The 26941-nt window shown below is 41.4% G+C and overlaps 1 protein-coding gene across 1 annotated transcript; it reads left to right on the plus strand.

Annotated features, from left to right (window-relative positions):
- The first annotated feature begins 40 nt into the window (after positions 1–40).
- On the plus strand, positions 41–20654 carry PLCXD2 (phosphatidylinositol specific phospholipase C X domain containing 2). The gene is made up of 4 exons (XM_021535392.4): positions 41–181; positions 10769–11229; positions 12479–12720; positions 15001–20654. The coding sequence occupies exons 1-4, from the start codon at positions 100–102 to the stop codon at positions 15155–15157; spliced, it is 942 nt and encodes a 313-aa protein (XP_021391067.2). The 5' UTR covers positions 41–99; the 3' UTR covers positions 15158–20654.
- The last annotated feature ends 6287 nt before the right edge of the window (positions 20655–26941 follow it).

A 26941-nucleotide genomic window follows, 5' to 3' on the forward strand; every position in this document is an offset into this window, starting at 1 on the left:
GCGGCCAATGGGGAGCCGCCGCGCCCGTGACGTCACGGCGGCTATATAAGGGCGGCGGGGCTGGCACGGTTCCGTGAGGGAGCGCCGGCGCCCGGCGCCATGGCGGACGGGAACGCGGACTGGATGGGCTCGCTGCCGCCCGCGCTGCGCTCCCTGCCGCTCTCCAACCTCGCCATCCCGGGTAGGGCCTGCGGGGACGGGGCGGTGGTGGGCGAGCCGGCCCGGCCGCGGCGTGGCGTCCCCCGTGATGAAGTGCTGCGGCGGAGAGGAGCGCTGTCCACCGCAGCCGGGAATGGCGGGTTTAATCTCCCTTACTAGCCGCTGACCTGCTGCTTTCACCCCCTAGAAAAGGCGGCTGGCGGCCGTGCTGAGCGCTCGCAGGTGCTTTAAGGCTGAAATCGGGTAGGAAGGGAGGCTTGGCTGCGTTGAGCCAACAGCTGGAGGTTTATCAAATGCAGGTTCTGCTGAGGTGGGCTCTGAGCAGCCCTGCTCTGGTCAGGAGTGTTCCTGGGGCTGGAACTGTGGGATCTTCAGGCTCCCTCCCACCCCAGACCATGGTATGGCATGTCTTTTATAGCCTGATTTACAGCTTGTAGATGACAACAGCAATAGATGACCTAAAATTTACTAAGGCTGACTTTCTGTCTCTAAAGGGCAAAGAAATACTCCTCCTTGCAAATGTCAATAGGGAAGATTTTAGGGGTGGTTGCTGTAGTCCCTTCTGATGGTTACGCTCTGGTACAGCCTTGGTTTTCCTTTTAGTGCTTTAGTTTGTCCCTGGTGCTTTGGATATCTGTTGTAGCATGCATACAGCCTCAAATTGTGTCCGGGGAGGTTCAGGATGGGCATTAGGAGGAGTTTCTTCACAAAAAGGGTGATTAGACTTTGGATGGGGCTGCCCAGGGAGGTGCTGGAGTCACTATCCCTGGAGGTCTCTAAGGAAAGACTGGATGTAGCATTCAGTGACACGGTCCAGCTGGCAAGGTGGTGTTAGGGCTTAGGTTGGACTCTTGTGGTCTCAGTGTTGTTTTCCAATCCGATTGATTCTGATTCTATATAGCAGACACTCAGCGATACCTCCCTAGAAACAGAGTAATTTTTTTGTGTCAGAATAGCCACTTATCAGCATGCTCAAACGCCCTTGAAGCATGCAGAGAAAGGGCTGTGCACCTCCTATGCACTGACTCCTGTGTTACCTGAATGAGACAGTTAAAATGCCAGATTTCAATCAAAAATGGGGCCCTTTCCTATCCTGACAGTAGCAAAAACATTTTATGTGACCCTGTTCTACTGAACAGGGAAGCGAGACAGAATGGAAATTCCATGTTCATATAAAAATCTAGAGCAGACTTTGAAATTTCTGGCAAAGAAAGGCTTCTCTGTTTTAGTGAACTCATAAATCAACTTCTTGTTGTTGTAGCCACTTAAAGACTGTGAAACCATGCTGAATGTTATGATTTAGACTGCATTAGGGGCACAGTGCTGCTGTCACTTGCAAACATCATGCAACCAGTGTTGCAGCAGAGAAACCAAGGAAATGATGGGTTGTTTCAGTGCTTTTAGAATGGTCAATGCTTCTTTTTTTTTAAAGCTTGCAGTACGTGTTTTATTTGTGATCAAGGTTGATGTATCTCACCACCACTTTCCTGTATATGCCTTATGCAGCCTGCAAGCAGGCAAAAGTTATTTTGGGTAGATTTTTGTCTTTTTTTATTACTATTATTTTAATCCAATGATTATTTTGCCAAAGTGGGATTTTGGTGTTGTGCTTGACAGAGCAACCTTTTTGAGAGCTGGGGGGTTTGTTCCTGGCAGTGTGCAGTTGAGGAATCTTTGCAGATGCTGAACAGCAATGAAGACCAGTGTTACCTTCAGAAGAGAGATGAAAGATCGAATGAGAAGCAGTCTTGTCTGTGCTTAACACCTGTGTGTGTATATGACAGGAGTGGCCTGCTTTTGTCCATCTCAGGATTCATTTGTTTTCTTCCCTGGAATGGTGGACTCAATTGGTTTTGATTTGGGGAGTTTGTTTGTTCCCCCTGAAACTCCTTGTCATCCTTTGTACATAGGAACAGAGATGGAGCTCCAGGAATGGAAACCTTAAAACTTTTTTTAACTTGAAATAAAATCAGCACTCAAAATCATGAAACTGTTTTATACTTTTTGCACTTTGAAGAAATGCAGCATTTAAAGAATATTTTTTTAAAGAAAATAACAAAGTTATTAGTATCATGGGGCTATTTAAATTGAATGAATGAAGAGTGTACACACGAAAGAAACTTCTTAGATTTAATTTATTATGTACTGCTGTGAGTAACTCCCTAGTATATTGCCCAGGAGATCTTCATAGGGTTCTCTTGTGTCATTTGTTGCAAACCTTTTGCTTTCAGAGCTGCTTGTTTTCACTAGCTTTAGTAGAGGTAGCTGTGACTTCTGAGGATCCTTTTAAAGCTACATTATTCTATGGTTCCGTGAGCAATATTAAATAATGGTGTGAAACACCTTACTTGATGCTAGAGAAGGTGATTCTTTCCTCAGGCCTTAAAATCAACTGGTAGCAAGCAAATAATGTTGAAGATGGGTGTTCTTGAGGTATATGGGCTGTTTACATGATTATTTAACTCTGCTGAAAGGAAGAGAGACTTTGAAAGAGTTAAGGCCCTTCTCCAAAGCTTGTGTGTGATCAGTTCCCACATTTGGGCTTTTCTGTTACTTTTGTTGTGAAAAACTCTAGCCAGAATGCTAAACCAATATAGTCGTATGCTAGGAAAAGAGATGAGGTTTCCTGGGCAATGTCATGAGAGAAGGGATCTTTTGCAATGAAAAATTGCCAAATATGAAGTAACTCAAATGTCATCAACTTCACAAGCATGCAGTATAATCAACAAAAATAACCACCTTCAACAAGTGGTTGACCTTGTGTGAAAGTCTAGAGGGTTTTCTCTTAATTATATTCCAGTAATCCTCTTTGGATGTGGGTTTAAAAATGAAACCTTAAACATTTTGATTGTGGACAAGACCCTTGGCAGGGTATTGTATAGTGCTTGTTTAATCTCAAGCTGATTTACATTAAATAATTTAATGAAATCACAGCTGTGATACTTGCTATTTTCCTTCATCATCTTTTGATCTGCATCTGCTACTTTTCTTATTTCTCCATGTAGAAATGGAACACAAAATTGTAGAATGCTCTCACTGATCATCTTTCAAAGTAAATCAGCTATTTAAAGAATTAGCTGGAGAGCCTGTTCCTTGCTCATACTTGCATCCTAATAGTTGACAGCACCATGGTATGTCCAGTTTGTACTGTTTCATTTGAACTGCTGCAGAAATTTTTAGAGAGGCAGGTATCTTGATTTCCTTGGTGCTAGAGTCTGAAATCTCTGCATCTGGAGGTATGGCACCATTTTCCTGTTTCATCAAACTCTTACAGAAATATTTATTAGAACAGGTGGTAGGCAGTCTTAACAAGGAGCAGCCCTGCTGACCAAGCCTGTGGTTCAGCTTAAAGGAGGACAGGAGGCATGGAGAGCTGGTGCAGTAGCGTGGCTGTCCTCACGTGCCTGGTTCATGAGGAACACTTGGAGGTGGTGGGTCCTGAGCATCTTCTGTACAGGATGCATCTTCCATCCACCAGCTGGCCAACTCTGCTGTCCTGACAGTGCAACTGCTCCCCAAAAGCCCCATGAGGTGCTTGACTTGGAGTTGGCTAAGCAGAGCCAAAATGATTCTGAAAAGGAGCAGCAGCAAGCGCTGCCCAGTTGAGAGCTGGCTGCTAGGCTCTGACTGGATTTTGTTGTTTTTCTCTTTGTCTGCCTGACCCTGAGGTGAGCTGCTGAACTTGCTAATGCTGTGATTTTCTCATTTATTTGTTCATGGGCTGGTGTGGGCTGTGGCCGTGCATGCTGAGAGGAGTGGTGGTGACCTTGAGGCTGCATCCTCCTCCCAAACAGTATTCCATTGGAGTTCTCATTAAAAGCATCATTGAATCATCTGAACTGGCCATCTGTTGGGTTGAAGCTCAAAGGGAAGAAATACAAGATTTATGTTCTGATTCACCAAGCTTTATTTTCCTTCTCAATTTAGTTCACATCTACCAATGAATCAGGTAGTAATCACTAGAAGAAAGTGTCTGCATAAGTATAGTGATGTTGAGTGTGATTTGTAAATGCAGAATTTTTTGAAAAGACAAGTTACTTTATTACTTTGTTAGGCTATTTGATTGTAACAGCAACTCTCAAATATTTTTAGAGAGGCTAATAAACTATCTGGACTGTTAGGCTGGTGAGAACATTTGATGGAAGTTGTTCCACTGTTCTTAAGTAACAAGGTATTCTTTTTGTATATCCCTCTGTGAGAAACTGGTCTGGCAGACATTGTGTCTGTCCTGGAGTTCCCCTGAAAACCCAGTCTTAGGGCTTCTCCTTTTAAAGAACTTATGTCATCTGTTTAGCCAAAACCAAATTGTTCTTGAAATGCCACAAAATTTTCTTCAGACAGTATATGAAGGTCCTAATTAATTTGTTTTTTTTCTGGAAAATTTTTCTTCCTATTACTTATTAAAATCTGTACCCTAGAGGGGGACTTAAGTGTGTCTGGTGAAGTGTCTTCAACCTGCCTGTTCACTGATCTCCAAGGAGAGATGTAAATGTTAAATGAGTGCAGAACGTGCCAAAGTTTTAATTCCAATGGAGAAAACTAGTCGTAATGGTGATATGAATGGTTGCCCTTCTTCCATGTTGTGCAACTTTGTTTGCCTGTTTCTCCAACAGAGATGCTAAAAGAAGGAAAAGTACAATGTAATAAAATTTTCTCTATGGCTTTCTCAGAAGAGAATGAACCCTTGGTCCACTTGGTTCTGAGTGGTCACAAAAGAGGAGTTCAGGACTCTAAGCTGAAAGATTTTTTCCTTTTTGAGCATGTGGATTCAGTCAAGCTTTGACATGGTAGAGACATGCTGTGTCTTTCTTGCATTCCCATTGCAGACAGCTGAGATTGTTGATAAATGAGAAAATATTGCTAAATGACCTTAACCTTCAATGCCAATAACTCCAACCAGTGCCAAAAGGATTTATTTTGGCTGGAAAGAAAAGCAAACTACTCTGTGACATTGTGTCTGACATTTGTAGGCTGTCTTTAAGCTCTTGCATCCCATTGCACTGCCTGAAAGGGGCATCAGGGGAAATCAGGGTAGTTCTTGGATAGAGGGAGTTTTCCTAAGAGGATTTGGTCTGTACTGGGGTTTGTCTTTCTTAATGGGACTGCACTAAGAATATCTAAAGGATTCTTGCAAGTTTCTTAAAATATACTCATCTCTGTAGTTATAGATAATTGATTATCAATAGAATGTTTCTTATTTCTGCCTCATCTCCTTTTGCTGGACAAGTTAGTATGAACTATTTGATTTGCTTTTCATTAGTGATGAACTTTTAAGATGTTAATCTTCTAATAAGAAAATCTGGATTGTTAATGACCTGAATCCTGAGGACTTCTAGACTTTGAGAGGCACTGTTGCTTATCCTGTTTTTCCCTCAGTTTTGGCACACACAGGACATCACATCTGATTTCAAAGAACATCAGTGGGATAGCCTTGAGTCACTAGCACTTACATCCTGTGTTTTTGGAACTTGGTTACTGTTCTTCTGCCCATCTTGGCTGTGTGATGCCTGCTGTGCTGTGTCATGTGCAGTGGTTTGTAATGTGTAGGGGATGTACTTTGCCTAGTAAGCAGAGCTTGTGCTAAGAAGTTTAGCCTCACTACAGCTTGGGTGATTCTTTGGTCATAAGTGACCCTGTAATGCTTTTAAGGGACAGGTATGGTTTTTTGACCTTGTTTTTTAACTTCATGTTAAGTTAAACATTTGTTTGTTGTAATTTTAATCCTGTTAGTATTCTATTCATGTAAAGATCAATCCAAATTATTCAGATCTATTTAAGCTTATTCACAGCACACTTGTCTGCCCTTGTGCTTTCATTTATTCTTGGTTGGCCACATGTTTGCAGAAAGTGTCTTGAGCTGCTGCTTGACTAGTCACAGCCTTGAAGCCAGGGAGGCTTGCAGTATGCTGAGACATGCTTGTATCCAAAAAACCCTGTGAGTTTTTGTCTTGTTTTTGAGTGATTGGCAGTGCACAGGTAATTTTCTGTGTTGGAAGATCTCTGCGCTTTACATGCTGTACAATCATATTTTTAATGTTCCATGAAGGTAAATTTACAAGGGGTTGGTGATGTGTTGCTAATGCCAGTCCCTCTGCTGCAGCTGTATTTGCAGGAAGTATTCTGTGGAAACAAAAGGTATTACCAAATGTATAGAATCATAGAATATGCTGGAAGGGACCCACAGGATCATCAAATCCAACTGCTGGCCCTGCACAGGACACCCCCAAGAGTCACACCCTGTGCCCGAGAGCATTGTCCAAACACCCCTTGAACTTGGGACAGGCTTGGTGCTGTGACCACTTCCCTAGTCCAGTGTTTAGCCACCACAGGAGTGAAGGATCTTTTTCCAAGATCCAGTGTAAGCCTCCCAACTCAGCTTTGTGCTGTTTCCTGAATTCTGTCACTGGACAGGAGAGTGAACAGCCACAGCTGGTATGTGTTGACATTGGAGGCTCAGTAACATTCTGTTGATGAGTGTCGTTTGTTTCAGCTCCACCATGGGTTACTTTGGCTATCTGTAAGCAGCGTGACAAATGAGCACACTGGGAAGTTAGATTTTACTGCAGATGTGATGATAAAAGGCTGGTGTTTAGCAATTGGCACAAGGGCTTCAACAAGAAGTCATCCTGAACAGTGAAATACAATCTATTTAACATATAAATTGAATTGAAAAGTAAGCTGTTTAACATAAAATTAATTTGAGGAATTAGTATAAGCAGAAAAAATAAGTTTAAAGATATTAATGAAATTTAATCCATAGTTCCAATTACTGGGCTAAAGTTAAGAGGTCGGTCCATCATTTTAAGTCTGGCATATGGAAGATGCCTATATAATATTATTCTAACTATAACACACTTTGGATAGTTAAATATCTGGGTATTTGATGGCATGTGACTTCTTTCCTTGAAGCTGCCACTTGTTGTTAGATGAAAGAAATGAAACTGAAATAAAACTGCCAGCTGATTAGCAGTTCCCTAATTTTTGTCTTTGAATGTGCAGTCTCTTTCATGATTAAATTTAATGCTTGCTGTTTCATGCTGCACGTCTTCACCCAGTTGGAAGCAATTGGCAAATCACCCATCTCTTCATTGTATTTCCTGTGCCTGGCTTGGTTTTGGGAAGGGCTGAGCACCAGCCTGATGCCATGCCACTAGAGCAGCTCAGTAAGGTTTGCTATCTGAATGCTAATCCGGTTTTGTGTACAGTAATTCCATGTTCTGCATGTGCAAGAACGTGCTTTTGAGGCGGTTCAGGCTGGGCTTCTGGCCTCTCCTTACCTAAAGGACAATGAAGATAAATTTTCTTGGCTCTTCTCTGCCTTTTGACTTCTCCGTGGATGAAACCTGGTTTTGCTAGTTGCTTTGTTCACAATTAGTAGGTTTAAGGAATAGCTTTACTGAATAGAGCATTGTTTATATTTAAGTTGTTAATTATAGTGTGAAATGTCTTGCTTCAGTAATTCTTGAGATGGCTTTTTTCCCAAGAAAAGTACTCAGCATAATTTGCAGCAATGCACATTATTTATGTGGTGGGGAACAACAGATGGTGAGGGATTTTTTACACATGGAAAAACTTTACGGTGTGTGTTGCTATAAGAGTTTTGTGGTTCTTGCTCTGTCCAGGAACTGCCAGCCTTGCTGCTATCACTGCAGTGTCCCAAGTACCTTCACATATCCTTGTGTGAGATATGAATTGAGAATCTGCTTAGCAAGCTCTTACACTGAGCTCCTGACAAAGTGGGGCTGCTCTGCTCCCCTCTTGCCATGTAGGCTTTGTCCTTTGCCTTTGAAGTTTTACAGATTTGGGTTGGTTTAGGTTATGCTTTTTCAAAAAGAAATCGTGCTGTATCACATGTATCAGCAAGCAGCTTGGCTCCTGCCATAGCAACAGAATGGCAAGACTTTTTATGAGTTTAGGGATAGAGCAAAGGACAGCAGGGATTATTTTGACATCACGATGCAATCAGCTTAGCATGTACTTAGCATCACAGCTAAGCTATATTAAAAGGTAGTGCCTGAGCTGGTAGTATATCACAGTGATCTTAAATTAAAGAGGGGCCTGGTGGATGATGTGGGTCTTTACCTTGCTGTTACCCCACAGACCCACAAGTATCCAGAGCTGTTGCTGTAGGATTTCAGTTTGGGGTTTTTCCCCCCCTTAACAGAGTCAAAACACTGTGGGTCCAGGTTTGGCCTAGTTACTGTTGACTGGCCTTTTTAAATGGCCACTGAAGACCCAAATGAACTTGTGCTGTCTTTCCAGCCTCAGTCTTGATCACAGAATGATTGACAGAATTGGTGATGCTCCCCTGCTCTCCTTAGAAGGTGATATGCTACCAACAGTGAAAAGGTCTTACAAATGCTCCAACTCATGTTCTACTTGATTATATCTAGGCATATGTGTTGACTTGGATGTAGGAGGAAAGCTCCATTTCCTAGGCTTTTAGCAGAGCCATGGGGCAGGAGCTAATAAGATCTTCTGTAACTTTAGAAGCATGTCACACATAGTTCAGTTTCCTGTTAAGGAGTGCAGTTTTTAAAGTAAGTGTTGAAAAAGTTGCAATGTAGTGACTTGTTTTGGTTTTTTGTGGATTGGGTTTTTTTTTTCTTTTTTGATACTGCTTTCTAGTGCTAGCCTATAAATAGGATTTGGTTTGTGATAGTGCAGCGAGAAAATTTGCTCTTTGTATCCTTAAAAGTGCCTTGTAAGTGTCAAACTGCAAAGGAAATACTTTTGTAGCTGTAAAATGAATTATCAGAATTAGGAAAATTTGTTGTTTTTTGGTTCAGATTTACTTAGCTCTGAGGTGACGACAATATATCAGTAGCAAGATAAAATTCTCATTCCTTTGTAATGAGATTTATCAGTCTGAGGGAGCATAATGGTGTGAGTGACCCCTATAGGTCTCAAGAATGCTGCACTGTCTTAGTTAATTTGAAAATATTTCTTATGTCATTATTCTATGATGTTAAACTGTCTTCTACAGTGACCTAAACAAAATAAAAAATAAAAATTGCTAGAATTAAGAACTAGGAAAAAAACGAACAGAAAACAAGACCAAATGAACAATTTATTTGTGCAGAGCTACTAATTCCCGGGCAGAAGGCAAGCCCCTTGTGATTAAAGTCTACTTTCCAAATATTGTAGAAGCTTGGATGACTCACTCTGCTGTACAGGGAGGTAGATGAAACTCAAATATCTGTAAAATACAGTTTGAAGCATCATATGGCTTCTGAAATGTCTTCACTAGATGTTTGCTCCTGGATTTTTGTTTGGGGTTGCATTTTTGGAGACAGGGAAAAAAAATCTAGGTGTTGCTCCACAACCGACAGCCACTTTGTGATTTAGTTTAGTGGGACAGGTACTGAAAAGTTGCTTAAGATGGCATCTTTGGCACTTCTCACTTCTGTCTAGAAGACTGAACAGCAAACCATAACAGAGACCCACTTGTACAAATGCTGTGAAGAATTAATGAAGAATTGGTCAGAATTAGTTTTAGGGTTAATTTGTAAAGCTTAAAACAAAGCTTCACACTACCTGTTCACTGGTTTTGAACTAGTTAAAATCCATGGAAAAGGAGTGCATTTAAGGTTATTGAGAAGTGATGTTTAGTTTGTGCACAGTCTGTTCTTTCATCTGGATTAAAGATGCCAAGATAATCCAATTAAGATCATAATCTTGTTTGGATCTCTGATCTTGCATCACAAAAAATGCATCAGTGTTCAAGTGAGCACTAGTACATGAATAAAAGGTTTGGCTAAAGGAGTCTGTGAACACCTCCAATGTTATCTTGAGGTTGAATATGACAGATTGGGATTTCAAAGAGTTGCAGACTGAGGTAGAAGAGAAAATTTGAGAAAAGCATAGTCCTAGAAGCAGGGACAAGCATGCAGGAATGTTTTTCCCTTCACCATGCCTTTGGTCACTCAGAAGCATGCCAGGTAAAAGACATGTTCATGAATTTGTTTATCATGAGCTTGGTATCTATCCACACTGTAACTGGTGGTGTTTTGAATTGTTCCACCTCTAAGTCCAGCCAGGCACTGCCCACTGTTCAAACTACTGATCATTTATCTGCCATCTCGGGGCTAAAGTGAGATGTGCTGATAAGGCACGTGCAGATCCCTCAGTCCATTATGTGAATAAAGAGACCTGTTCCAAGATGTTTGGTGTAGAAGGTTACAGCTGGATATGCCAAGTAGAACTAAAGTCTCAGATTTTAAAAATTAATCTGGAGTTTCTTCCTAGACCAGTCATATACCAAGCTCTGGGAAGGCTTTGGGGATTGATTTGTAGTTTGTGAAGGAGGGAATGAAGGAAGGTTAGAAGGGGGTTTTCCCTTTACCACAAATGTTTGTTTTGTGTTGTTCAGAGAACATTGAAACTGGAAGCTCATGCAAGAAAGTAATTCAAACTGAGAACCTTATGCTTAGCTCTTGTTATACTGTCAAGGAAAAGTAAGGTGTAAAGGACAATCTGAAAGATTCACACATGAGCATAATGCTTCTGCACCCCTGTCACACATGTGGGACTTTGTTCAGCTTTCAGGGACATGTGTTATGGGATAGTCACTTTTTTGAAAATTAATTTTTCTTGGCTTTTTTCCTAGGATCACATGATTCTTTCAGCTACTGGGTTGATGAGAAATCTCCTGTGGGACCAGACCAAGCAAAAGCCATCAAACGTTTGGCCAGAATTTCTTTGGTTAGAAAGATCATGAAGAAATGGTCAGTGACTCAAAATTTGACTTTCAAAGAACAGTTGGAAGGCGGGATCCGCTACTTTGATCTTCGTGTCTCTTCCAAACCTGGGGAAATAGGACAAGAGATTTACTTCATACATGGCTTGTTTGGTATCAAAGTATGGGATGGCCTGAAGGAGATCAATAGTTTTCTTGAGCAGCACCCCAAGGAAGTAATCTTCTTGGATTTCAATCATTTCTATGCCATGGATGACAGCCATCACCACTTCTTGATTAGCAGGATCCGCTCAGCATTTGAATCCAAACTTTGTTGTGTAGAATGTGTAGAATATGTGACATTACTGTACATGTGGAAGAAGAAACACCAGGTAGGGAAAGGATGTTTAATGTTTTTCAAACCCAAAATGTTAAGATTTTAAAGAGATAAGCCTGGTGTAGCTCCCACTCAAAGATATTGGACCAAAGATGCTGCTGATGGTCAAGTTAAAGCCCACTAGGGCCTCCTCTATGTAGTGTGCATGCTTGCCTCCATTTACGTATAGCTATGTATCCCCTCATCCATGGTGTGGCCAGTCTATCCTGCTCCCAAGAACATTTGTTAAATAATTAAACTACAGTGTCCTTGGAGCCCTGTGCTCCTTACAAAGGGTTTTCTCTTGTGGAAGGGCACATAATGCAGACTTGTGTTGGTGAGGATTTGATTAACTGTTATACTTCTGGCCAGTGTGAAGCATATAAGCTTTAGCATGACTAAGGTATGGTCTGAATTTCTTACCTCCTTTGCAGCCATCCAAATCTGCAGAGGTGATGTTAATGCCTCTTCTCCTTGGTTACTGCTCCCTTAGATACACAAAAACTGAGAACAGAAAAGGGTTTCAGCAGCAGCATATAATTCTTAAACTGGAAATCAGGCTTTGAGGAATTTGTTCTGAACTAGTGCTGTCAGTGTTAAGCTTCAAGATGAATCTTTTTTAAGTGTGGGTGTTTGTAAAAAACATTGCCTTTTTGTGCTGTAGAGAAGCACCTTACAAGGTAAAACATATTTACTTTGGATTTGACAGTTTTGTTGACAGCAGGACTGGCTTTGGTTTCTCATGCAGCACGTATGAGCACGGTGCCAGTATGTCAGTCATGTGCCAATCAGCCCAGCACGCTTTGCCCTCTTAGAAGGAGGTATTCAGAAGATGGCAAGGCTGCTAAAATCCTTAACTTTGATTATAGATACAGTATTTTCTGGCATTAAGAAGTTGCAGTGCTTTACGCTGAGCTCTTTAAATGACAGAGGCAACTTTGTCATTTTAAACTGATGACCCATAAAGCCTGAAGCAATTTGTTCCTCAAAGCTGAACAAAATTATCCTCATCTCCTATGTCAGTAGTGCAACAAATATACTGACACTCATGACTCAAGAGCAACTTTTTTGCTTGGTCCTCTTCACTGCTATGCTAGCTGTAACAGTACTGTATAAACATAAACCAGTGCAACAGCCTGTTCAAATAAAAATACAGAAATTGTGATTTTTTTTTTTGTTTTGGTTTGTAGATTTTTTTGTTCGTTTTGTTTCTTTGATTTTCCTTTTTTTTTTCTTTTTTTTTTTTTTTTTTGTTGTTCTCTTAGGTTCTCATATTTTACCATCACCCTTTGTATCAGGAATATCCCTTCCTGTGGCCAGGTAATAAAATGCCAGCACCGTGGGCTAATACAACTAATGTGCACAAACTGCTGCAGTTCCTGGAGACCACACTTGGGGAACGAAGTCGTTATGGGACTTTCCATGTATCTCAGGCAATTCTCACACCTCGAGTCAAAACAATTGCACGGCATCTAGTTCGTGGTCTGAAGAACACACTTGTTCATAGGTAAGGACTTATCTTGATTGTCTTAGTTCTTTAATTAACATGTCTCATGTTGAAAGAGGCACTGAGCAAGAAGGAAACTAGGAAGTGTGTGCGCAGGGTTGCTGAAAGGCTGCAGTTTTGCTCAGTACTGTTGTTTCATGAGAGATATTTGCAATCATTAAAAATAAGGAATTAGTGAAAATAATAAAGCAACAGGGTATATATGTGTTTCCTGGTAATTGGAACTTTTTCTGAATGTGATATGATTTCATAAAATGTAGGATGGATGTGTGGCTTCAAACCAATAATTCATTTCAAACTGGCTGAAGTTGGATTTGCGGGGGGGAGATGGGAGGGCATGAAAAAAGCTTGTGCCATGGAGAAAAACTGCTGATTTCTGGACTTAGTTTTGCATTTGGCCATACAAATGTCTCAGTAATTTCAGTAAGGACCAGAGATATATGACATAGGGCAGTATTTTACCTTATATTTTAAGGGGGCTGGGGGGAGGTTTTCCAAAAATTAGATTCACCATTTGACTTTTTTTAATGCTGCTGACCATTGTACAATTAATTTTCCTATGAGTAAGGTCACTGTAAGAGGGTTTAGCTTTGATTAGCTCAGAGTGCTGGTGATTTTTAACAGCATGACCAGGGTAGTTCCACATGCCTTATTTTATGGAATTATTACTTTGTAGCCAGTTTGCTAGACATTACCATAACTGTAAAAGTCCTCTTGGATATTAAGAAGAAATCTTTACCGTGAGAGTGGGCGATGCAGTGGTACAGGTTGCTTGGAGAAGTTGTGCGTGCCCCATTCCCAAGGCAGGTCAGGCTCTGAGGAACCTGGTCTAGCGGAAGGTATCCCTGCAAAGGCTGTTGGAACGCGGTGATACTGGAGGTCCTTTCCGGATGCTGCGGGTGGGAAGATCGCGGGGCCGGGATCGATCGCGGCGCTCCCGGGGCCGCGCTCGGCACCAGGTGGCGCTGGGGGCCCGCGAGCGCCGGGCCCGGCGGAATTCCTGGACAAAACCACCCGAGGAAAGCTGCATTTCGTGGAATGGGCGAGCAGCTCTATTTCGAGGCACTCCTGGCACAGATCTGTGCTCTAAGACACTGTTAGCGAGAAGCCTGCTCACTCCATCCCTTTCCCTCATCCTTCCCACTTGTTTGCAACTAGACCGAAAGTTGCAGATAGGTGTGCTCCTTGATTACTTGTGTGCATTTGCACAAGCTAGCTGATATACAAATCTCTCCTTGCACTTTTATGTAAATGACTGCCTTCTTGCATGGAAATTTTGCCCTGCTCTTGCTAAAGGAGACTTGCCACAAGTCACACTTAGCTGGCTGAAGTCTGGTGTGTCCCTTGGCAGTAATTATGCCTTCATTCATAGTTCTTGATAAGTTTTTTTTATTGTCCTGATGCAACAGGAGTGAAGTGTTAAGTTTTTTTGTTTGTTTTTTTTTGTCTTCATCACCCTGTCAGCTATTTTGCTAGCCTACCATCTTCTCAAATAATGTATGCATGTTACAGCACTAATCTAATTAATGCTAACATATATAGCTATTTGTGTCTAATTGCTGAAAAGTGTGGGTTTTTTTGTTAGAGTGCAAGAAAGCTGGTGCAGACTCCAGACTTGCACTCTTGTCCAAGAAAGACTTTATTTCTCCCTATGGTAGAATTTCTAACTCAATTTAACTCAGTTCCTGACACACCTCTCCTTTATCTAGTTATAGTGATGTATAACAGGTTGTTCAACCCTTATGGAGCAGACAGCTTCTCATTCTAGGTTTGCTTTCCCTGACCCCATTGCTCTGAGTGGGTCTGGAGGCTGAAGAGAGTTTGGGAGAAATGCAATGTGCTGCCTCCAACAACTTTTTTCCTGCCCACGCTGAGGCAGAGAAGGGGAAGGGAGCATCTTGGGCCATGTATAACCTTTGTGTCACACTGGTCTGCTGTGAAATTGAGCATTTGACTTAACATGTACTTTGGTAAAAGCAAACTACGGTGGAGAAAATTGTGCAGTGCTAAATCCTGAAGCACAGACTACCCAGTGAATATAGAGGGGTTTTGTATGCCTGCTAGCTGGGATTGATGACTGACCAATATGTCTGTTTGATAGCTAATGACCACGTGCTGTGTTAAGCACTCATAAGCCAGTTGTATCTAGAGTGACAGCCCTGATCACAAATATAATCTTATATATTTTGTAAACAGCGTGTTGTATTTGAAATTAGTAGAGTATGTATAGAAAAGTGCCTCTTTTAAAGTGTTTAATTTTCTTTATTTCAATTTCTTTAGGAACCTGCCCATGATTTTGAATTGGGTGAAAGCACAGAAGCCTGGTGTTATGGGTGTTAACATAATTACATCAGACTTTGTGGAGCTGGTTGATTTTGCTGCTACAGTTATTGCACTGAATGACCTCCTTTTGGAAGAGAACGAATCTGCAACTTAAATCCTGATTGCTGTGTTCCATGTGTGCTCCTTAGTGGACATCTTTCAACTATGCTTAATGTTTTACTTGTCAAGTGAAACCTGTTGTAATCTGTCTTTATGAAAAAAAGTTTCCTTTAGGAAACGTGGTTAAACATCACGTACAGCCAGGTCCCTTCTCCTGGAGTCTGTGGACCTGAGTGAGCCGAGTGCTGTGTGTGTGCTGCTGTGTCTGTGTGTGCTGTGTTTGGCTGAGCTGTGCACACATCTGCTGCTGACAGGGGCTGGCCTCTGGAGCAGATGAACCCCATTGTGGCACTCATCTCCTTGGTGACCACACTCCCAGCACCCCTGTGTGTGCATCCTGCCCGCTTCCCATGGCCAGGGCTCACTCCAGGGATCACTGCTGATCCCATGGCAGCGTGGCCAGGCTGGCTGGGTGGCATTGTTCTTGGGCCACCTCTGGCATAGCTGGGCTCAGCTGGAGGCTGCTGCTGCTGTTCATTATGCTCTTTTAGACACTACCTCTGACTTACTTGAAGAGACAATGCTGCTGTTGTTCAGGGGGAAGCTGTGTTAAATATCCAAACTGTCCTTTGGGCCTGAGAGATGAAGGCTTAGCACAACTTTTCTTCCTGACCTCTTTATTTTACATTATTACTTCAATAAATTAGTTGCAACTGTGCTTAAGTATATTTTTTGACATTAATTTGGAGAATATTTCAGTCTTCAAATTTTGAGGATTATAACTCAAGTCTGAATTCCTGTTTCCTGTGATATATAGGATTCATTTTCCTGAATTCCTGGGACACTTAGGAAACTACAGCATAACCTTTCTCTTTATCTCTCAGTCACTTGGGTTTTTTTAATCCATCAGATTTTCTTTGGGGAAAGTCTGTCACCCAGTCAGCCCTTCTCTGGAAGGAGGTGGGCCAAGTGGGGTTTGCTTGATATTCAGAGAACTGGAGGTGGCATAGACTGCTCAAAGTCTAAATATTGGATCACTGTGATTTCTAATGGGATGGTGAATTCTGCAGTCAGACCTGAAAACTGTGCTTTTAGATAGATAGAGAGCCACACCTATTAAGAAATTTCTCCAGCCTTCACCTGCTTGTGACAGAGTAAGCAATAATCACACAAGCACAGGGAGGTGTTAGTACTGCTTCTTTCTTTAGTCACACTTATTTTTGTGCTGGTTCACAATGAAATTGTGGCCATGTATGTTTGAGCCAATGCAATCATATGTTGGTACTTATCAGCACTTAATTTACTAGCTGATAGTATCCTGTGGTCTGATTTATTGTTGTTTTTTTAAAAAGCACAAAAGGGACTGATTAGCAGATACTTCTCTGCTCAATCATCTTCCCGAATAAACTATTGGTGCACTAATTATTCCTGATTATGAATTTGTATTTATCTCTAAGCTTATTTATTATAGAATGTATTGTCTTTTACATATTTAATTCAAAGGAAAAATTCATCTCCAGATTTTTTACTTCTTTTGTTGCTTTATTCTGTATCTGCCATCGTGGTTTGACAGCTGTGAAAAATCCCAACCTTATTTGTTTGCTTGTCACAACTCGGGAGAAATGTAAAGGTTTGCAAACCTTCCATGTGAACCTTGGCCAAGTTCAGAGCAGACTGTAATCTGATTTATCTGTTGTTTGCATGGCTTTCATTAGAGTTCCTTGAATTTTTTTAACTGAATCGTTTCTCAGAGGGAGCTGGGGGTGGGGGAAGTGCTTGTCACTCACTGTCTTTCCACTTGTGTCTCAGAGAAAGAGGACAAGTCATAAAAATCAGGGTTTGGCAACTATGTTGAAGTTTCTAGTTTAATACTTCCTTTTAAAACCACAGCAGAAGGTTTTAATTGGGTTTGGTACTGTTTTTTTCTTGTTGATGAAACCATCAGAACCTGTTCTGAACAGTTCTTTTCAGTCTGCAAGTTTATTTAAAATACCTGGGTTTTCCTATTTATTAAATAATGAATAATTCCTATTTATTTAAAATAGCTGAATTTTATGTTTACTTTACTGCTGCTTTACTCATGGCCCCAGCTGAAACTCCATGTGAATTTGGTTTTGTTGGTTTTCTTCTGCAAATTGTCTTGGTGCTCAGAGCTCAGTTGGACTTTAACACCAAGGCTGTATGGGCCATTCATTTAAGAGCTGGATTCATGACCCTTATGGGTTCCTTCCAACCCAGAATATTCTGTGATTCTGTAATTTAGCTTGAATGCCAGTGAGGCAGAAATAATACTTTTGCAAGGTTCCCATCTAGAACTGGAAGACAAAGCAAGGTGAAGTGAGTATGATGTTTGTATTTGACCCTTAATATATTTTGTGCTGTACCTATACATACATATGCCTCAAAAGAGATTTATTTGGATTAACCAATATTTGTTTTCTGCGTGCACAGTAATTGTTAAAAACAGTGACTGTTATTAGTCCTTCTGCTGTATTTAATTGAATAGAGATGGATGGGCTCAGGGCTGTTTTTGTTTTTTGGTTTTTTAAGTGCAAACTCAGAAGTTCCTCTAACATATTGGCTGTTAGTTCTTGCCTCTTGAAACATGCTGGGTGTTGAGTGCTAGCAGAGGGAAAAGAAATGGAAAATAGATTTAGCATTAATGATTTAAGTATGTGAGGAGGAACATTTCTGTAAGTTTGGCCTGTCAGAAGAGATTTTTGTGTCATTTCAGAGCAGTGCTTGGTGGTGTGCTTCCAGTGTTCCAGAGGAACCTGACTGTTTTAATTGGTGAGTCGGGCAATTGGCAGGTAACATTTGTCTGACATGACGTCTCCCTTGGCTACTCTGGGCAGCATTCATGCTGGTGCTTAGAGCTGGTCCTAGAGTTGTCAGACACCATCCCAAGCAATATGAACTACCTTTCATCTATTCTGTTACACAGAGAAAAGCTATCCATATTAATGGGCTTATCTTGCTTACTCAACACCAAAACATATCCAGACTTCCTCATGCTTTGCAAAATTGAGCTCATCTAGGCTTGGACTTTGGGCTGTGGACTCTATTTTCCAGCATTACAAAATTAAAAGGTGTGCTGGGCAGGAAGGGAGGATCAAGGAAGTAGGGCAGTAGTTTGCATCCAGTGCCCACATGGAAGGTGTGGTAGTGCTCAGCCCAGTTCTGAGCCCACTCCAGCAGAGTGGAGCAGGTCTGGCAGGTGAGTGACAGCACTGCAGCTCACACTGAGGCCAAGTCTGACCCCTGAGCAGTCTGCTCCTGAGATCAGCAAATAACAGCCTGCAGGGTCAGGATGTGTGAGCTTGAGGAGAATGGAGATGGGTATGAGCACAGGAGAAGGCAGGGGGTTCTTACTGTTGATGTAGATGCACATCTGGTGAATACAGTGGTTTTAGTCTTGCTTGTATATCCCCAAAGCAGTAGAGTTCACTTTTAAACAGACTGGGAAGAAAACCTCCCTAGAAGAATTGTTCTGACCTCTTGACCATTTGGAAGGTGCTGGGAGAGGAGAAGCCAGAAAACAAGCAGCTGTTTGAGGCAAAGTACTTAAACTGTGTATTCTTGAATAAGTACACATATGGTTTGTTATTAAAGACTCAGGTTAGTCATACACTGTTTTATGACTGTTATTTCTCTTCCTGGTGTGCAGTGTCTGAATGCCAAGCACACTGGTGGCATTCCTCTTCTCACACTGGTGGCTGCCATGTGCAATTTAAGGGCACATTTGAGGCACAGGAGACCTCTGTGTATCCATGATGGGAAGTAGCCAATGCTTTTTATGGAGCATCTATGAGTTTTTAGCCTCTTACCATGTCCTATAGGTGAAAACAAAAAGGATTTTGCAGACTGACAGTCTGTTGGCTTTTACTTGGGGACAACTGTCATAATGTATTGAACTGCCCAGGGAAATGGTGGAGTCACCATCTCTGGAAGTGTTCAGCACTGTGTGGATATGGCACTTGAGGATATACTGTAGTAATGAAAAGAGCAGTGATGGACTTGATGGTCTTGGAGGTCTTGTCCAAGCTTAACAATTCTGTGATTCAGAGTAGAAATGCTGACTGCTCATATTCTGTTTAAAAGCCTCTTTGGAGGAAAGAATAATAGGGAAATGGTGACTTTGCTCCTAACACATGCTGGGTTTTGCTGTTGTTGCTACTGAATGTTGGAGTTTAAAAGCACTGTGAGGTTTAAAAGAACTGTGAGGTTGAATAACACTTTTGAGCAGGGATTTTGGCTCAAACAGGAGTAGAGATTCTCTCAACGTGCTCATCTGTTCTCATCTGACTAAGCCTTTGGAAATAATTTCTTTGTGTACCTGTCTCAGGAGTCAGAGATCACTGATGCATCATTTAGCAGACCAAGATTTAGGGCTTAGAGATAGAAGGCATTGATATTTTGATTTAGAATTGGGTTGCCTATGGAAGTCTTACTGAGCATGTGTGATTTGAGGTTTACTTGAATATGCAGTATTTAATATGACATCCATATGCTGTTTTTGTAAGACTTGAACACATAGTTACCAAACCCTAATAAGCAAATTTTTTGGTCAGAGGACCACTGTTTGGGACAAAACTTGAGGCAAATTTTCAATGCTTGTTAAAGCACAAAGAAATTGTCTAATGTGGGGAACAGAACTTGTTCAAAAAATTGAAGTATAGATCAGGTTTAAATGAAATCCTTTTGGCAATGAAAGGTAAGATTTTTTTTTTTCCTTCTTTGACAAATTCTTATTCCAGCTTTGGTTTTTAGCTCAACAGATGGGTAGAAGAGCCAGAGCATATGGTAAAAAGCAAATCAATTTTATGCTGGGGACATTGTAGGACTAACTGTGGTAAGAGTATGATGATTTACTTAATGACACCTTTAATGGTAATCCTATCAGCTCTTAAGTTTAGGTTGTTAAATCAGTCTCTATTTTGCATTTAAAATATCAGTCCCACTAATTCAATACATCTGTTTTGTTGAAGTGTGTTTACTTCTCTATGCATATTTATTTCTCTAAAAGTCTTACCAAGTAAACTGTTAATTGTAGGGACTGGAATAGGACTGTCAACTTTAGAACTGTATGCTGAATCTGCTTACATTTTGTATCCCTGAATATTTATGCATTGTGTGTTGTCCATTTAAATAGTACTTCTTACCCTTTGTTAGACTTGTCATACCATTTACATTGAACTGTAGTGTATTCTTAATTTTGAAAGAAATGTTGATCAGCACATCCTATATAAATATAATTTAGAAGATTCTTTGATTTTTATTAATGTCAAATGTATTTTCCAGATGGATTTTTTTATTATTTATACTGTGGAAGGGTGCAGAGGGGGCCAGGTGAAGAAGAGTTACCAATTCTCAGTATTTATTTTGTGCAGTTTGTCTTCTTTTGGCAGTTTGTGCTTTACCCACCTGTGTGATTAAGTTTTGTGAAACCAGGATACCTCATCTGAACTGCAGATAAATTTAAGGTTTACATCTGTTTCTTTATATCATGGGGGGGGTTTAATCCTGAAAATAAAAAGTACAACTTGAGCTAATCATCTTTGCTGTGTGTTCTGTGCTGCTGACATGATGATTATGTAGTGAGTCAGCTAACATCAGTTGAGCTGAGGAGCTTCTCTGATGCAGAAGGGAGTCATGGAAGGTTGATTTGGGATATTTTTTTTTTTAAGTGCTACATCTTGCTGTGCTTGTGTCCCCTGAGTAGGCAGACCCAGACAACATTCTTATTTTTAGGATGCGCTGACAACTTCTCAGTGCAAGTAATAGAGCAAAATAATTAGAAATTGGTGTGTGCTTGCACTTTTGTGTACACACAGCTAACACCTTTGCCTGATTGCACTGAGACAAAAGCATGCTAATCCATGGATCCAGTTCTGTCCTGGAAGGCACATTCAATTTCTGTGCAGCCTCTGCTGCTGTAGCACAGGTGCTAAAGCTCCATTGTAATACCTGCTCAGGAAACAAAGCATTGATAATGATTCTTGGAGCCTGGGCTCATATCAGATGCTTGTAACCCAGTCAGATCAGACACACCTTTCTCCTGGGTTGCTTTCAGCATGCCTGTCTTGAAGATGTGGGAGTACTGGGGGTGGGGAGAGGGACAGAATGGCTGGTCCTGATTCCCTCATGTTTTCAGACAGTGGTATCTGAGAGAGATCTGTAGATTTTTTTTTTTTTTAATCCCAAAGTTAGGGCTGGAAATTCTGAGCTAATCACTACCTGTTGTCTCAGACCTCGAAGTAGGTGTTTGCAAACCAGCCTTCATTAGCAGTGACTCACACAAAGCTAACCATTGGTGTCAGTAATGTCTGCAATGTGCTGTAGGCACTGAGTGTGCCACTAGTTTTTTTCAGAATATACCTATGCAGCATGAATCTAAAGTGACTGGCATAAGGTGCCAGTGTGTAAATAAACAGTTGATGGCTAAATAGCTTGGAGTGGCACCATGGCTTTCACCCCCCACCCCCATATACTGTTTCCCCAGGCCAGGAAAATTATGTACCATAGAGGGGACTTCAGGTGCAAGAGTGAGCATGATTTCATCATATTGCTTCCCCAGGGGATTTAATGATTTTTTTTTTTTTTAAGTCTGTGTGCCTTTAGCAATGCTGGACAAGGTCACACGTATATACATGCACATAAATGCATGGAATAAATTGTTATTTTGAAGCTTGCAATGGGAAAGCAAAAACTAGAAGCATGTTATGTGACAAATTTATGCACGCCCTTTATACCGAGTTTCGCTGTTGCCACAAACCTGTGATTAGTTGTTCAAACAAAATCATTCCTAAATTGCATGTCTCTTACTATTCACCTCTTAGGGGATGCTGCTGAACCTGCATGCATTTTTTCTTAGCTGTGGAGGACAAACTTCGTGCTGTGTGAAGGACAGGCAGTTTGGAACCTGGTGTATGCTGCCAGCAGCTCTGGCTCCACGTCCAGCTCGAAGGTGAGCAAAACACTGGCAGGCTCAGGAGCTGAGTAATGGTAAAGTCACTGATTCTTCTCATCAGTTAGGTGGCACACCAGGTACTTGCATTAGACTAGAAGAGCATTTGATCAAAAGCCTCTCTCCAATTTAAATGTACTAAGTGGGGTCAGTTTGTCATGCTCTTGGGTGAGCAGATGCTAGAAAAAGAAACCAAGTGAATTTTGAACTACTGCTGGTTTGTGAGCCCAGCTACTCTTCTTGGGGATCAGGGTTTGATCCACTCAGCTGATTGTGCCACTGCCCGAAGACAAGACAAAGTGGATTCTGCTGGAAAAGGTGGTGAGTGTGACCAGGATCATTAACAGGTAACTTGCTGTATGGATAAGCTGTTAATACAATCACACTGAAAATCAACTTTCCCTCAGTTTAGGGATTTGTTTAAATTAAAAGCCAAATTTGCTTAGAGTAGAACATGGTTTGTTGTTTTTGTTCTTTCTTGTATATCTCTTATCTGCAGTAGAAATAGAAATACCCTGGGGGATGTACTTTGGGATGGTGCAGAGTCTGCTCAAGGGAGAAGCTATTGTACACATGACTGTGTACAGGTTTATATCTGCAAGTTCAACAAAAACTTGGCCTCAGAGTCACCACTGCTCCTTTCAGCAGGCAGTGAGAACACATGCCCACAGCAGAACTGTTTACATGGCCAAATTTGTGGATTCAAGTTTCCAACATAATCTGTGGGCTGAAATTGCATATGGCTGCAAGTTGGGTAGTATTTCAGAGAGGTGAATGCTTCTCATGTCTGCTTGGAGATGATTTTTTTGTTCTCTATAGTTTAAAAGTAAAACAACCCCATTTGTTCTAAGATATGATTTCTTAGCCTGGCTTCTAACCTGAAATTAGTGTAAGGGTAATTTTCTGCTGCCTTATCTGTAGTGGGCAGATTCTTGATGGAAGAAAGGAAGCATCTGGCAGTGCCTTAGGCACTAGAGCATCAAAGGAGCTTAGCTGGTAGCTGCATAAAGTGGGAAATGTATGGTACAATGGACAGACTGTCCCTTTGTGAGGCAGATGGATGAACCTTTAAAAGAGTTCTAGTGGCTCAGGAGATGCTGAACAATGTGTTGGTCTTCAAGCAAAGACTTTCAGGTTTCAGTGAAATGGCATAAAAGCTTGGCTGGTGCATGCAAAGCCCAGATGGTATCTCATGCTCGGGTTTGAAAGGGTATTTTCTGTTTGACCAGAGTTGCAGGTACCATTGTTGTTTCATCTCTGTTATAATCATGAAGAAGTTTTGATAGAGTTTGTGCAGATGCTGTTTGGGTGACTCAGCAGAGGGACAGGCAAATGGCTGGCCCAGCCTTGTCCCCCCAGCCCCTCACTTTATCCTCTGACACAGCACCTTGCCACTTCAGGTATGTTTGCAACTCAAATTCTTATTGGACTGGACATTTGTGAATGCAAAATACAGAAGAAATTGAGAGCTGAGTTACTTCTATCGTGTTTCTTCTTGCAAATACTCTCTAAGAAAGGGAAAACAAAACACTGCCAAGGAGGTGTTTCTCTGAGCTTCAAAGTCATCCTTTGGCAGATTGGGTGGAGAACACATTGTTTATTTGGTGAGGTCTGTGTAAATGAGAATTAAATGTGGCAAAATATTTTTATTTAATTTTTTTACTGAACATTCACTTTTCATTTTGTTCATAGCAACTGAGCAAAAGGTTGGGTTTTGGTATTCCTGGATTTTCTTCCAGCTTGAAACTGCAAAACCTAAAATCACGAATGCAAGAAAGAAACAAAAACCATCCAGAGAGGCTGGAGCTGTGGAAAGGGAGGAGGAAAGGTATGCAGCAGTGATGGTGCTGCAACTTGCCCTTTGGAACAGAAAATAAAGCTCTTGGTTTGGAACGCTTTTTTTTGAGACAGAACAAATTACACCAAGTTTATTCTTTGAACCACATCCAGTACAAAGTTCATTTGATACATTAAATGCAGTTCCACATTTGCAAATATGCTGAATTTTATTTCATTGCATCTTTTGGAAGGCTACACTGGCATGGCAGCAAATTTAATATGTTCCAGGCATTTCTCCTGAGAAAAATAATAATTGCTAGTATTTCAGCCTAAATATCTCAAATGCCAACAGTTTTGATTCTTTTTCTGCTTTTCTTGAAGGATCATAACTTGAGCTCTGAAGCAATAGAAGCAGCCAACTCATCCTGTGTGATAGTGGATAGTGCTGGAAAATGTGCTTTTGGTCATTGCCAAGACAAAAAATAAAGTGTGTACTGCAAAGATAATCCCCTTCTGGGCCTCCATCAATCTGTCTTGAAAATTGCCCTTAGTAACAGGGTTGTCTAAGGATCAGTGGCACACGCTGTCTCACCAGGCTGACTCCTTTGCTGCACGCCACAGCCCATACAGGGAGTGATGAGCTGCTGTTTCTCAAGGCTGGTTTTTCCCCTGTCTGCTGGATATGTTCACTGTACAGGCATGCACAATACTGGCAAAGACACTTCAAGCCAGACATATCCTTCCAGGCATTAAGATCCAGAATGAATCTGAAACTCGGTGTACGTTTCCTAAAATATATCCACAAAGGAAAAGCAAGGCTGCTGCTAGAAGATTTTACACTAGCAGAGTCTGTGTAATTTTGGAGGATCCTAGAAATTCCTACTAAGTAATTGCTTGTTTGCACAGTACTAGTTCTGGAGAAATTTATGGTGGTGCCAAATGGGGAGAGAGAATTGGGGTTGTTCAGCCTGGAAATGAGAAGGTGACCTAATTGTGGCCTTCCAGTAGTTGAAAGGAATCTATGAGAAACATGGAGAGGGACTTTCTGCAAGAACATGTGGTGACAGGAGAAAGGGGCAATGACTTGAAACAGCCAGTAGGTTTACATTAGATACCAGAAAGAAATTCTTTACTGTGAGGGTGGTGAGGCTCTGGCTTCCCAGAGCAGCTACAGTTTCTACCCATTCCTGGAAGTGTTCAAGGCCAGCTTCAATGAGGCTTTGAGCAACCTGGTCTAGTAGATGATGTCCCTGCCTGTGGCAGTGGGACTTGTACTAAATGTGCTTTAAAGTCACTTCTACCCCAAGCCATTCTGTGATCTTCATATCACTTGGATTTTGTGCACAAAGGAGATTGCTTTCTGAGATAGTTATTTGACTGTCATGTCCTGGAAAGATTTCTAAAAACTAAGCTACTAAAAAAATTGCTTATTTATAGCAATAAACTAGATAATTAAAATTTTGTCTTCTTGCATTTATTGCCAAGAATAAGAACTCTTAAGTAACTTAATTTCCCTTCCACATGTTCCTTCCTCCTGTCTTGAGCTTAGGTTTGTCCCCTTTCCAAGGTTGAAGGATAATGTAGGCAGCATTAATAAATGTGCCAGGGAATTGGTTTCTCAAGATCAGGATTATAGTGCAATTCTCTTTATCCAAAACTAAAATGAGAGACTTGGCTGGTGAATTTTTTCTCTGCTCTGTTACAATCTTGTAACTCTTGGAGCAGAAGGGGCTGTTAGAGCAAGGTTTTTAGCAGAGACTGAGGAAAACAGCTGAAAATGAAGCTTCCAGAGAACACTGGAGTACTCACTAAACCTGTTTACATTGAACTGTAGTGTATTCTTAATTTTGAAATGTGGTCAGCACATCCTATATAAAGATAATTTAGAAGATTCTTTGTTTTTTCTCAATGTCTAATGTATTTTCCAGATGTATTTATTATTATTTATACTGTGGAAGGGTGCAGAGGGGGCCAGGTGAAGAAGAGTTACCAATTCTCAGTATTTATTTTGTGCAGTTTGTCTTCTTTTGGCAGTTTGTGCTGTGTGATTCAGTTTTGTGAAACCAGGATACCTCATCTGAACTGCAGATAAATTTGAGGTTTACATCTCACTAAACCTGCTTACATTGAACTGCAGCTTTTGTAGATGGCTAATAAGTAATCAGCTTGAAATCCTTGTTTTCATGCCCTGCTCTGTGAGTGGTCAGGGTACTTTAGAAAAGATGAAAAGAAAAATCCTTCTCACTGTCCTTATGCCTACTGAAATGCAATATTTAGTAGACAGGTGTGTGCTGCTGTCCCTTTTGCTTTTTTGGGGGGCTTTTTGGCAGCTGCCCAGGCTCACCAGCGTGTCCCAGGTGCCTGCCACGTGTTCTGTTGTTCTGGATGTGCAGTTGCCCCATCCTGTTCCTGGGACTTTGCTTTGGGGACCGGTGTGGCTTTAGCTGTTGTCACACACCCTTTGTGCCTGTGGAATGCATAGGCAGGATTTCTTTCATGGGCCTCAAGCCTTGCCCAAAACTACAAAAGGTTTTGGAAGTGGCAAACTGAAAACTTGTTTCCTTATGCTTTTTTAGAAGAAAACACTGACTGCCTTCTCATACTCTGCAAATGGCAGTGGTGATCACTGTACCTGCTGAGATGACAGAGGTGTTGCACTACATTCATTAAAGCACAAGGAACACTCCTGCTCCTGAGGACTGCAAATCCATAGCCTGACACAGACACCAGGATGAGCAGACTGAAACCAAAGCCCCATTTAAAGATTTGAGAACAGCCTCTGTGAAATGCTGGGGTGCTGCCTCACCTGGCTCTCCCTGGGACACACCTTCCTGGGGAATTCAGACCTCCAGGGTCAAACAAGGATGAGCAGACACTACCTGCTGGCCTAGCTCAAGCTCGTGCTTAGACATCTGTCTCATTTCTGTCTGTCAGAGTCAATCTTCTCTGTCCAGCAAGTCTCATCATTAATGCTGGTATAGCTCCTTTCCTAACTCAAAGGTAGCTGGCACGTGTAACTGTGACCCACAAGAGAATTTAATGAGATGTGGCTTTCAGGCTCCAAGCTGAGACAGTATTTGGGCTGATTGGTTT

This window comes from Lonchura striata, chromosome 1 (genome assembly GCF_050655825.1).
Source record: "Lonchura striata isolate lonStrDom1 chromosome 1, ASM5065582v1, whole genome shotgun sequence".
Lineage (NCBI taxonomy): Eukaryota > Metazoa > Chordata > Aves > Passeriformes > Estrildidae > Lonchura > Lonchura striata.

Excerpts from the sequence above, each read along its gene's own strand:
- PLCXD2 (XM_021535392.4), top strand. The coding sequence starts at position 100 with ATGGCGGACGGGAACGCGGACTGGATGGGCTCGCTGCCGCCCGCGCTG. Across the intron at positions 11,230-12,478 it reads TGTGGAAGAAGAAACACCAG|GTTCTCATATTTTACCATCA; the intron begins GTAGGGAAAGGA and ends TTGTTCTCTTAG. Across the intron at positions 12,721-15,000 it reads AAGAACACACTTGTTCATAG|GAACCTGCCCATGATTTTGA; the intron begins GTAAGGACTTAT and ends CAATTTCTTTAG.